Below are 13,322 nucleotides of genomic sequence, written 5' to 3'. Positions count from 1 at the left end.
CTTTTTAAAGTGCTGAAAAGCAAAGATGTCAGTTTGAGGTCAAAGGTGCGCCTGACCCAAGCCGTGGTATTTTCAGTAACCTCATATGCATGGGTCATGAATAAGAAGACTGTAGAAGAATCAATGCATCTGAGCTGTGGTGTTGGAGGAGACTATTACAGGTCCCATTGATTTCCAGAAAAACAAACAAATGTGTCAGAAGAAGTATAACCAGAATGCTGCTTAGAAGCCAGGACAGCCAGATTTCATCTCTTACGTTGCTGTTAGGTGTCATCAAGTCGGTGCCGACTCAGAGCGACCTTATGCACAGCAGGACAAAACACTGCCCGATCCTGGGCAAAATGAACTCTTTGACAACTTCAGTTTTTTCTCCATTTATCATGATCTAATTTAGTAGTCCAGTCATGAGGATTTTTGCAAATATACCGAAGACTGTGGTCTTTGATCATCATCAGTATTTTAAGCCCTCTTTGCTTTCAGCAAACAAGGTCATATCATTTGCATTATCACAGGTTGTTAATGAGTCTTCCTCTAATCATAACGCTCTGTTCTTCTTCATAATCTCGTTTATTTGCTCAGCATACGAATTGAACAAGTATGGTGCAAAAATGCAACTCTGGTACACACCTTTCCTGATACTAAATCATTCTGTGTCCACTTGTTCTATTCGAATGACTGCTGCTTGGTCTACGTACAGGTTCCTCGTGAGCACAATTAAGTGTTCTAGAATACTAATTCTCTGCAGTGTTGTCCATAGCTTGTCATGTTCTACACAGTCAAAAGCCTTTGAATAATCAATAAAGCACAGGTAAACATCTTTCTGATAGTCTCTGCTTTCAGCCAAGATCCCTCCGACGTCAGCAGTGATTCCCTTGTTCCATGTCCTCGTCTGAATCCAGCTTGCATCTCTGGCAGCTCCCTGTCAATGTACTGTTGCAACTGTGTTTCAATTTTCTGTAGCAAAATTTTACTTATATGTGATATTAATGATATTAATCCAATGATTTCCACATTCTGTTGGGTCATTTATTTTTTGGAATGGGCACAAATATGGATCTCTTTTCCAAGTTTCTTGGCATCGAGTGAGTGCCGCCAGTCGTACCTCAGTTTGTTGAACTATTTCAATTTGTACTGTAAAAAGTTATCCATAATTCCTAGAGCCTTGTTCTTTGCCAATGCCTTCAGTGCACAGTCGATTTCTTCCTTGAGTACTATAGAGTCTTGATCATATGCTACTTCTTCAAATGGTTGAACACCAGCCATTTCATTTTGTTACAGTGACTGTGTATTCTTTCCATCTTCTTTTGATGCTTCTTGCATCATTCAGTATTAACCCCAAAGAATCCTTTAGTATTGTAAGCCGAGGCTTGAATGTTTTCCTCAGTTCTTTTCAGCTTGAGAAATGCTGAGTGTGCTGTTCCCTTTTGGTTTTCTAACTCCAGATCTCCGCGCATTTCATAATACTATTAGACTGTTTTCTCAAGCTGCCCTTTGAAATTTTCTGTTCAGCTCTGTTACCTTCTCATTCCTTCCATTTGCTGTAACATCTCTATGCTGAACAGCAAGTGTCAGATCTCTTCTGACATCCATTTTGATCTTTACTTTCTTCCTTATCTTCTTGATGACTTGCTTTCTTCCTGTATGACGTTCTTGGTGCTATCCCTCAACCCTTCTTTTTTTTTCGGTTATTAGTGTCCATTGCATCAAATCTTTGCTTGAGATGATCTGTTGATTCAGGTGGGATATGTTCAAGGTCGTGTTTTGACGCTTGTGAACTTGTTTTAATTTTCTTCAGCTTCAGCCTGACCATGCATATGAGCAATTAATGGTGTCTTCCATAGTTTGTTTTGGCTGATAATATGGAGCTTTTCCATTTTATCTTTCAACAGATGTAGTCAGTTTTTTTTCTGTGTATACCATCTGATGAAGTCCATGTGTCTAGTCATCTCTTATGTTGTTTTAATAAGGTATTTGCAATGAAGAAATCATTGGTCTTGTAAACTTGTATCATGCGATTTCCAGCATTTCTATCATCAAGGTCATATTTTTCCAGCATTTCTATCATCAAGGTCATATTTTCCAACTACTGATCCTTCCTCTTTGTTTCTAACCTTTGCAGTCCAATCACCAGTAATTGTATCTTCATTCCATGTTTGATCAATTTCAGACTGATGAAGTTGGTAGAATTCTCATCCTCACTGGCTTGAGTGGTTGTTGCATAAATTTGAGTAATAGTGGTATTAACTGGTCTTCCTTGTAGGCACATGAATATAATCCTATCACAGACAGCATTGTATTTCAAGACAGATCTTGAAATGTTCTTTTTGATGATGAATACAATGCCATTCCTCTTCAATTTTTCATTCCCAGCGTGGTAAACCATGTGATTGACAGATTCGAAATGGCCAATACCAGTCCATTTCAGCTCACTGATGCCTTGGAAACCCTATATAGGATCACCGTGAGTCAGAACCGACTCAGAGGCATCACTGTTTATGCATACCATTTTCATTTTTGAAATTTTCTAATTTTTCTGGATTCACACTTCATACATTCCATGTTAGAAGTATTAATGGATGTTTCCAACCATTTTTCCTCATTTTGAGCTGTAACCCATCAGCAACTGAAGGTCTTGAAAGATGTGCTCCATTCGCATCATCATGGCCAACTCTATTTTGAGGCGGCAGCTCTTCCCCAGTCGTATTTTGAGTGCTTTCCAACCTGAGGGGCTCATCTTCCAGCTCTGTATCTGACAGTATTCTTGTGCTAGTCATGGTGTGTCAGTATTCCGTATTCTGGTGTGATTTGATAGTATTTCACTGCTGTTCATAAGGTCTTCAGTGACTGAACATTTGGAAGTTGTCTGCTACTCCTTCTTCCGAGTCTGTCTTAGTCTGGAAACTCAGCTGAAACCTTTCCACTATGGGTGACCATGTCTACGTGTTCCAGCATCACAGCAACACACAAGCCAGCCACTACAGTGACACAGACAGACGAGTGGTGGTCTTTGTTATAAGCAGGATTGTTGTTGTTGTTAAGTGCTGTTGAGTCAGTTCTGACCCACAGCAACCCTATATAAGGTTTCCGATGAGTAGCTGGTGAGCTTGAACCACCAACCTGGTGGTTCAAACTGACTTTGAAGTCCAGCATATTAACCCACAGCACCACACCAAGACTTGCATAAATTGGAGGGCATTGCTTATTTTGGGGGTTTTGATACTGGTAGCTAGTCTTGTCCTCTGGTTTGGTTTTCTGTGTCTTGTCTATCTAGTTTAGTAAATCCATTACTGACCAGAGAGCATAGACCTTTTCTTCTCTTGCTGTTGTAATTATCCACTGTCACGTGCACATGAGTAGTTGTACTAATTTTGTCCAAGGCGTGAGAACTTGTACTTGTCTGAGCTGAGCTTCTCGTGCTGAGCTGTGGAGTTGTGTAGAAAATCATTGCCAAGCATTTTATCAATTTCAAACAGTTTGTCACTGTGCCAAATGCTTCCTAGGAATGTCTTTTTTGTTGTTGTTTCAGTCTGTTTTTTTCTTCCTGAATTTCCTCAGGACTAGAGCTGGAGAAGTTCCCATGGACCAGCAGGTATTGCTGATCTGCAGGAACCACGGGGAGCAGGGTCGCCAATCCCTTTTACTCTCTCTGAGCAGTCAGACTCCAAGTCCTTACTAGTTAGGGCTCAGCCAGCCCACCGGGGCCATTAGTCAACCATGGCCCAGTATTACTGGCAGAGGTAAGGCTTCCAGGGTGTGTAGATGATTGGCTAAACGCCCTGCCAGACAGCTCGTTCCAATTCTGAGCGCTGCAGAGTTCCAAGGAACTGCCAGCCACCTCACAGTCCCTCCATCTCTGCAGGTGCCCAGCGTTCACGTGGCCGAGAGTGTGGACAAGCCAACACAGGGTCCATTCTTCTTAATGGAACAGGGTGAAATTCAAAAATACCATCTTATAAAAGATAAACTGGTTAAACTTAAATCTCAGGAAGTCCCCCTTTGATCCAATCTGATGTTTTTTTAAAGAGTGGGTGGGGGCAGTCCACAGTAAAAGATTGTGAAGTTGTGCTCGTGTGCACCCTTACCGCCTGGTCCTGGCATTATTACTAGCAAACTGATTGAAATTTCCACAGTTAGGGTCTGTGTATTACCAGCAGGTATAGTTATAATCCAGTAGCTGGGCAGAGTCCTCCCTTCATATTCAGCAGCAAATAGCCTCACATAGAGGGGCCTCACCGCCATCACCACAATGAAGGGGTCGTAGAGAACACAGAGAAGGCAAAGCAGAGACAGTGAGGGGTGAGCAGACCTGTCTGCAAGTCATGCTGCCAGGGCTGCTGTCTCCTCTCCACCATTGGCATCACCCACTTCTTGGGGCCTCAGTTTTATTGTCTGGAACCTGGGATGGTCAGACTAGCCCATCTCTGTGGCCCTGTCAGCTCTAGAATGTCAGATTATAAGAAAACCCCAAAGGTCACTTTAAAGCAAGCAACTCAGAAGACTAGAAAACAGAGAGTCAGGAAGATGACTACTACTCAGGCAGGAAAAATAAACCTTTGGTACATGCTACACCTTGGGGAGAGCTTGAAGACATTATGTGGGATTACATCAGTCACCAAAGGACAAATAGTGTATGACGTCACGTACATATAAAGACAAATTTTTAAAAGGCAGATGTATGGAGACCGAAGTTTATTAGTGATTACCAGGGGCAGGAAGCAGGGGAGAAGGAGTTAATCCCAAGTGGGATAGGGAAATCCTAGTAATGGCAAGGATACACAGCCAATTATTACCATTGCTGACAATGAGCTGTACACCTCTAAAAGGCTGAATTGGCAAACACTGTGGGACAGACTGTCCCCACGACCCTACGACCAAAACTAGATGGGATCGCATTAGAAGATCCTGGATAGAAGAAGGGGGTAATATGTGGAACAAAACTCAAAATCATAAAAAAACACCAGGCTTACCGGTCAGATAAAGACAGATGGAACCCTAAGACTGTGGCCCTTGGTCCCCTTTAGCTCTAGAACTAAACTAACCCCCATGACCCCATTTTCAGCAAAGCGATAGATATGTAGGCAGCAGGGCTGGAGGGGCGGAAGACAGCAATACTAGTGAGGTGTTCATATCATGGGAGTGTGGTGGTGCTCCATACAATAAGCACTGTACTGTGAACCACAAGGTCAGAGGTTTGAGCCCACCAGCCGTGCTGTGGGAGAAAGATGAGGCTTTCTGCTACTACAACAATTTAAAAAGCCTTGGAAATCCTGTATAGGGTTGCTGTGATTCAGAACTGACTCCACAGCACTTAAGAAAACATAGAATGGGCAACTATTCAAGATCACCCAGGCCACATTTACCCAATGACAAAGCTCAGGAAGGGTTGGGAAGGAGGAGGGAATGGAAATAAGAAACGCAGGAAGTGGGAAAAGTGATGCCACATTATTCGTTGGATGTAAAACTGATGATCTGCTCTGTAAACCCGAATTCAAAAAAAAAAAGTTCTGAAAAGAGAAATCGAGAAGAACGTTTTTGAAAGTGAATCTAGAGAAAATGACAAGATATGGAAGATGAAGGGGAAAAAAATGTGTGATAGATATATTTGCAATAATGACCAAAAAAAAAAGAGAGAGAGAGTATGCAGACAGCTGCTGAGGCAAAACCTCATGGGATGTGGTTCCTTGGTTCAGGGTTTAGGGTCATAGTTTTCATAGAACTTGCCAATTAATTGGTCTATAATGTGTTCAGAACTTCTGTCCTGCCTGCTAGTTTGTTACATAGTGCCTGGGTCTTAAAAGCTTGCAGGTAGTATTCCAAGACACAGTAATTGATCTCTCTCCACCTGGAACAACAGATGAAAGAGAGTCAGTGACAGGAAGAGGACATGGACCCTGAGGCCAAGTGACTCCATGGTCAATCTCCTCCTTTGCCAAGAGATCAGAACTCGATGGTGCCCGGCACTATTACTGAACATTTTGATCGAAGATTGCATAGAAAAATCTTAATCAAAAGGTGGAAAATGTGGCCAAGAATTTCAAAATCTCATGGATTCCAAACTTTGTGGAGCCAGAGTCTGGGTGAACTCCTGAAACTATGGCCCTGAGAACTTCTTTAAACCTCAAACCAAAAGCATCCCCTGAAGTCTTCTTAAAACCAAATAATTATTCAGCTTCATTCGTTAAAAAAAGACAGCCTTGAGCATTATGCTCCTTTAAGAAACGTCTTTCGTTGTTTTTAAGTGATGTGGAGTCAAGTCTAATTTACCGTGACCCTATATAGGGTTTCCAAGGAGCAGCTGGTGGATTTTAACCACCAACCTTACAGTTCAAACTGATGTTGTAGTCCAGTGCTTATCCTACAGCATAATAGCAGGACTCCTAAGAACGGTCTATATGGGATGAAATTGACAATGGCAATTTGAAAGACTAAATGTGAACCTTGGGGTGGGGCATGAATTGATGGTAATAGGGAAGGAACACTGAAAAGGAGGGTGAGAATGATTGCCGAATCAGAGACTGGGATCCATATCACTAAATGGTGCGTGCTGAAACTGTTGAATTGCTGTATGTTTTGCTGTGAATATTCTCAACAACAAAATAAAATTTAAAAAAAAATCAAGTTAGACAGTCTACGGGAAAAGTCTGAAGCGTGTACAATATACATGGAAGTTTTCAAAAGTTCATGGCAAAATCACGTTCTCTTAAAATTCATTCCATTTTGCCATGACTTTTTCTAAGCCCCCTTGTACATAACACTCAATTTATAGGATGAAATCAATTTTAAAAGGAATGTTTCTACATTAATTCGCTCTTCCCAGTTTTCATAAAGGAGCCTTGGTGGTGCTGTAGGACAAGCACTAGACTGCTAGCCACAAGGTCAGCAGTTCAAACTCACCAGCTGCTTATTAGGAGAAGATGAGGCTTTGTGCTCCTGTAAAGACTCAGTCTCAGAACCCCCCGTGCAGGGTGGCTATGAGTCAAAAGCGACTCGGTAGCAGTGAGTGAGTGAGTGAGTGAGTTTTCAGAAAGGAGTGAAAAACAACAAATCGCTTTGTGTACAGGATGAAGGACTTTGGTTAGACAAGTGAAAATAATGAGAGAACGTGAGGACTTGGAACTTTGGAATTCTCCCTGAGTGAGCTTTAGAACAGTCAGCGTGTCTGCTGTATGAGTCAAATAACACGTGTGCAGAAGTAGAAAGAGCAGCGGTCTGCCCGTCAGGAGTCCAGTTCGGCTTCACAATGGCTCAGGTGCCTGATCTGGAGAGTGAGGGACCAGAGGACGTCTGGGCCTTATCTTGACACTGGGAGATGCAACACAGAAATGGGGCAAGACTGTTCTCCCCATGGGCTCAGAAACTTCCTGTCACCCCCCCACGTGGTGTTCCTAATCCCAGCCCCAGCTCCTTTCTAAATGACATTTCCATTAAAATAGAGCATACATGTAGCAAAGCACCCAAGTCTGAAGTGGACAGCCAGTGAAATTTATGACTGCGTTGCTGCAGGGTAACTGCCCCTCAGGCGAAAATACACAGCACTCCCCTCCTCCCCATAAATATCCGACCACTTCCTCCAAGGCAAACTTCTGTCCACCTCTGTCTCCATGAAGTGTGGGAACTTCCTGTACACACAGTCACACGTATATTTTGTTTCAACCAACATTATACCTGTGAAATTCAACGGGGGATGAATTTCAATGGTAGGTGGTTGCTCCAACCCATAGCAACCCCCCATGCACAACAAAACAAAACACTGCCCAGTTCTGAGCTATCCTCATAATTGCTGCTAACCTGGAGCCCATTGTGTAGTGCTGACCAAAGCATCACATCACATCACTGGTATGTTGTTAAGTGTTGTCAAGACAGTTCCAACCCATTGGGACCCTGTAGAGGGTTTCCCAGGAGCAGCCGGTGAGCTTGAACCACCGACCTTGCAGTTCAAACGGCTTTGCAGTCCCGCACATTAACCCACAGCACCACATCAGGACTCCACATCACTGGTATAGTGCTGACCAGAATATAAAAAACGTCTTGTAGTGACAATGTGTTGTGTTTTGTGACTGTGTAGTATTCCTGCCACAGGTTATTTATCATTTAATTTTTATTTGCATTTGGCTTGTTTTCCATACAAAGCTATTATGAATAAAGCTGCTAGGAGCATCCTGTTGGTGCTTTTGTACACATAAGCAGTTATTTCTGTTGGGTCTACACCTAAGAGAAAGGAGCTCTGGTAGCGTAGTGGTTACGAGTCGGGTTGCCAACCACAAGGTCAGTGGTTCAAAACTACCAGCGGTTCCGTGGGAGAAAGATGAGGCGTTCTGCTCCCGTAAAGATTTACAGCCTCGGAAACCCTGTGCAGGGTCGCTATGAGTCAGAACCGACTCCACGGTGCTTAACGACGACAAGTACACCTAAGAGAAGGAACCCTGGTGGCGCAGTAGTTATGTGCTTGGCTACTTACAGAAGGGCTGGCAGTTTGAACCCACCAGCCATTCGGCAGGAGAACGATGTGGCAGTCTGCTTCTGTAAAGATCACAACTTTGGCAAACCCCATGGGGCAGTTCTACCCTGTCCTACTGGTGGCTATGAGTTGGAATCAATTCAGTGGCAGTGGGTTTTCAAGGACTTCAAAAGTATTGGTACAATAATATTAAACCTACAAAATCAAAATTATTTTCTTCTTCTTCTTAAGTGCCATCAAGTCAGTTCCAACTCACAGTGACTCTGTACCTGGTTTCCGAGGCTGTGGATCTTTATGGGAGTATAAAGCCTTGTGTTTCTCCAGAAAAGTGGCCAGTGGATTCAAACCACTGATCTTCTGGTTAGCAGTCAGGTGCTTATCCTGCTGCACCACTGTGTTAACTTAGCTCTGGAAAAATCATAAGTTCACTATATTTTTGAAAGGCTAATTGTAATTACCAAGCCAAAAGTGCAATCCCTTTTTTGCTAAGGAATACTAATGACTTTGAAGTCCTGGTGTGGCGCTGTGGGTTAATGCACTGGACTTCAAAGTCGGTTTGAACCACAAGATTGGCAGTTCAAGCTCACCAGCTGCTCCTCAGAAACCCTATACAGGGTCATTATGGGTTGGTACCAACTTGACACTTACAAACAACAACACTAATGACTGAGGTGGATGATGCTGTTATCAGATATTGAAGTAGTTTTAAAATGTTAAAATGATGAAATTGAGGGAAAGCAAGAACAGTTGCAATTCGAAATCGTAAGCATGAAAAATCAGGCATGTCACATCATGACTGGCCTCTTTAATTGAAGATGAATTGTCATCTTGGTTGTCAATGGAGACAATCCACAAATAGAAAAGCAAGTCACAAAACAGCCCCATAAAGAAGTCTGTAACTTTGTATTTGGTTTTGGTTTTTATTTTAACATTATTTCCCTAATGCCATCAAATAGTCAGTAGTCATATATCATAAATCTTTCGAATATTTCTGCTTTACTGAAGATACCTATTACAATAGGCCCACACAGTGCAGTTGGCTGACCCGTCTTTTAGTTCTCTTTTCATCAGCAGGCCCCTCTCTTCCTCTGTACCATCTTCTATGCACTGCCGGTGGGATGTAGAGCCACCAGCACCTCTGTGTGTCCGTGCTGGACTTGTTGACCATACTGACTGCCCTCCCTTTCCATCTCTACTGAAAGCTGCATCAAAGCCAGCTGGAGCTTCAGGAGGTGCGGCTCTCCTACCGGCAGCTGCACATGAAGGTGGAGGAGCTGACCGAGGAGAGGAGTCTGCAGAGCTCTGCGGCCACCAGCACCTCCCTCCTGTCGGAGATAGAGCAGAGCATGGAGGCCGAAGAGCTGGAACAGGAACGCGAACAGGTGCCACCCCCATCACCTTACACATGACATGGACAGGGCCCTGGGCCCCGGGCTCCAGAGCCCTGCAACCTTTCTACCTCCCATTCCAGTGGCAAACCTGAAGCCCTCTGTTTCCACACCCACGTCGTCTGAGACATTAAGGGTGGAATCGCCAAAGGACAGTGGGGCATAGGCACAGACCCATGCCATTTCCTCAAAAGAAAGTCTTCTTACCAGTATCATACTTGTTGTACTGACAAAGTTCTAGAACATTCATGGCCCATCGTGTCCAGTCAGTGGCCCACCCATAGCTCCACGTTCCCCTCATCGTTCTGATTCCTATAGAAGATACTGTGCTTATGTAAAGAAGGGCTTTATCTGTCGAGTGAGAGGAGCAAGAGAAGAGGGACAGGTGAAGGAGCCCAGGTGGCATGGGCTGCTAACCATAAGGCTAGCAGTTCAATCCCACCAGCCACTCCTTGGGAGAAGGATGACAGTGGGTGGGTATAGACACACTGTGCCCAAAACAGGTGTCAGTGTTGCTTAGGACAGGTGATTTAAAATCAACGACGACAAAAACTGGTATCCCCATACTGGTGTCTTGGGTTCAGATGCTCAAAAAAGATGAGCAGGTGGCAGTCTCCTCTAGACCCCACCATCCACAGCCACATTTCTCTCAACAGCTGAGGCTGCAGCTCTGGGAAGCCTACTGCCAGGTTCGATACCTCTGCTCACACCTTCGAGGAAACGACAGTGCCGACTCGGCGGTGTCCACAGACTCCTCAATGGATGAGTCTTCAGAAACCTCGTCCGCCAAGGACGTGCCAGCCGGTAGCTTGCGCACTGCCCTCAGCGAGCTCAAGAGACTGATCCAGAGCATCGTGGATGGCATGGAGCCCACGGTAAGGGCCAGTCCGCAAGCTCTTTACATAACCCAAGAACCGGCTAGTAGTAAGCAGGAAGTGGCTAGGGATAGAACAGGAAGTGAGGCTAATCGCTAATCGTGCAACTTCTTGTTAAGTGCCATCGAGTCAGTTCCAACTAATGCTACCCTGTATAGGATTTCCAAGGAGCAGCTCGTGAGTTAGAACCAGCAACCTTTGCTGTTGTTGTTAAGCGGCGTTGAGTCGGTTCTGACCTATAGCGACCCTGTATAGGGTTTCCGAGTAGATGGTGAGCTTGAACCGCCGACCTTGCAGTTCAAACGGCTTTGCATTCTGGCGCATTAACCCACAGAGCCTTATAAAATATCATCGGGAATGTCTCCTGAGCGCTTGTCTGAGAGCATTGAATACTGGTGGCCAGACGGGAGCTGGGTGCTCCAGGAGAGAAGGCTCCCATGCCCTCTTGCACACCTGTAGTCCTTTTCTCTACAGCTGTGGGTAAGCAACAAAGACCGCAAGGCCAAGAGATTTCCTGGGAAGCTTTGACTTAGGAATTTGTATCCGGGTTAAAAATGGCAAGTTACTATTGGTCTTGATGCTGGAGTTGTTTATGGATAGGCAAACCTACATAGGATTGGAAGCTTTGGTCAAAAGAATCTAAGAGCTTTACAGAAAGCTGCATACAGCTTCGAGGGCCTCTTAGGACTCCAGGTGGGGCTCCTTCTGAAGAGGCGGGAGCTGTTCACGTTCATGTGAGCTTCCTGGACAAGGAGACATTTCTCAGCTTCACGGCAGGTTTTTGTCCCGTATCTTCTCTATTCACACTCCCAGCTCTCTGGCTATGGTGTCTCTTCAGGTTTCATTTTTTGTAGTTTCAACTATAGAATAGCTGTATCTTTCTACCCATGTGAGGTGAAGTAAGGTAATAGGATGTTGGTCTTACCTGAGCATGCCGTGTTGATTTGTGGGATGTGTGGTCAGGGCCCATGGAGGGCCATCTTGGTGGGAAAGAGTGACCAGAGCGGAGGGTGTCATTACAAACAGACATTCCCTTCCCAGGAACCTGAAACAAGACGAAAAATGTAAAAAAGTGAAAAGATGAAAAATGTTGTGCTGTTGTTTGCCCACTGAAATAGAGCAAGAGAAGCTGTCTCTCCTAATCTTCTTTCTTCCCCTCTGTATCTCTCTCCCTTCCACCATCCCCCTGTTCTTTCTCCTCCATCTTTCCACCCCTCCACACTGTCCCCTCCCCTTCACCAACTCATCATCATCCCCTCTCCTCTCACCCCCGCCCTCCTCATCTCTCCCCTCATCACATGGCTCTGGCTGGCAGAGCTCCCGGAGAATTGACGATGACTCCTTAGAAGAACAGATACGGCAGACCAGTGAGGACTCAAGAGCCCTAAGGGAACTCATGGAGGGAGAGAGGGGTAAACTGAGGCAGAGCCTAGAAGAGCTGCAGCAACTCCACAGTCAAGTGAGCACCCGTCTTCAGTCGTGGGCAGGGGACAGACGTGCTTGTGAGTGGGAGGCGTAATTGTCCTCTGGCAGCCTGTAGGGCCCATGACCTGATCTTGAAGTGAGCTTAGCGGCTTCCGGAGAAGAACCCAGTCCTCCGGGCCAAAGTACAATGGGCAGGGACACCCGTAGCCGGTGTGCCCACAGAGCCAGGGGTCAGTTGGTTAGTCCCTGGGCAGGTGCTTCCCCAGCTGCAAACCAGGGAACAAATGCCACCAGCTCTATTGGTCTGTATTTCTGCTTTAGCAAAACACATGGCTGTTTCTGTGTTCCTTCTTTGTTTGGAGTTCTGTCTGAAAAGATGTAAAGTCCCTGTGAGCAGCCCCACCCAGCAGGGGCTTCTAGACTCTGTTCTAGGAGACTAAGCCCCTTCCTTTCAACTGGGGCCAGGTACATCCCCTCCTACTGCTGGGACACCACCCAACAGGCCTTTGAAACCCTGCCCTCAACGTGCTCATGAGATTTCCGAGAGGTGGGACTTGGGTGAGGCTTTTACTTCAGTCCGTTTTCCTCAAATGTAAAAGACTTTTCTAGAAATAAACTCCTGCCCTGATTTTAGATCATAGCCATTAGTCTCCCTGAAACTATCAGGAAATGGGGGAGGCCACCCACAAGCATGGGCTGTTGTCCTCTTCTGGTGAGGGAGCCGTAGAGTGGGATCGGGCAGCCAGAGTGGAGTCTCTTCCTAGACCCTGAGACCTCAGGTGGAAGTTGAATGGGTTGTTCTTCTGACCGTAAGCCAGATCGCCCAGGTGGGAAGAATGAAACACAAGAGCAGGTTGGGTTAATTAAACTGTTACTAACTTTACAGTCTGTTTACACATCTGAGAGCTACTTCTACTCCTCAGCTCTTTAATACTACCTGATGTGTTTCATTTCTTTTTTACGTCTCAGGTTTATGAGACTACACGTTCCAGAAACATTAACTGTGGCTCATGTTTCTGAGAGTCTGGTGTTTAGGGGGCATCTCCACCAGGAAAACTCGTCACAAATCCAGGCTCTGTGGTCTCCCTCCTACCCAAGCTCACCAAATGCCAAAGCAGAAAACCTTTCAGCCAAAACGGCCCGCAGGGAGGGGTGAAGATTGAGTTCCAAAATGAG

At 45.1% G+C, this 13,322-nt stretch overlaps 1 protein-coding gene across 1 annotated transcript in view; it reads left to right on the top strand.

Moving 5' to 3' along the window:
• Positions 1-13,322, top strand: part of CCDC64 (coiled-coil domain containing 64) — a 100,427-nt gene that overhangs the window by 77,594 nt on the left and 9,511 nt on the right. Inside the window, exons 5-6 of the mRNA XM_006865451.1 lie at positions 9,661-9,840; positions 10,503-10,721. Coding sequence (XP_006865513.1) covers positions 9,661-9,840; positions 10,503-10,721 — 399 coding nt within the window. The remainder of the gene's footprint in view (positions 1-9,660; positions 9,841-10,502; positions 10,722-13,322) is intronic.

This window comes from Chrysochloris asiatica, unplaced genomic scaffold (assembly GCF_000296735.1).
Source record: "Chrysochloris asiatica unplaced genomic scaffold, ChrAsi1.0 scaffold00078, whole genome shotgun sequence".
NCBI lineage: Eukaryota > Metazoa > Chordata > Mammalia > Afrosoricida > Chrysochloridae > Chrysochloris > Chrysochloris asiatica.
Note: the sequence above shows the minus strand (reverse complement) of the source record. Positions and strands in the feature narration are given on the sequence as shown.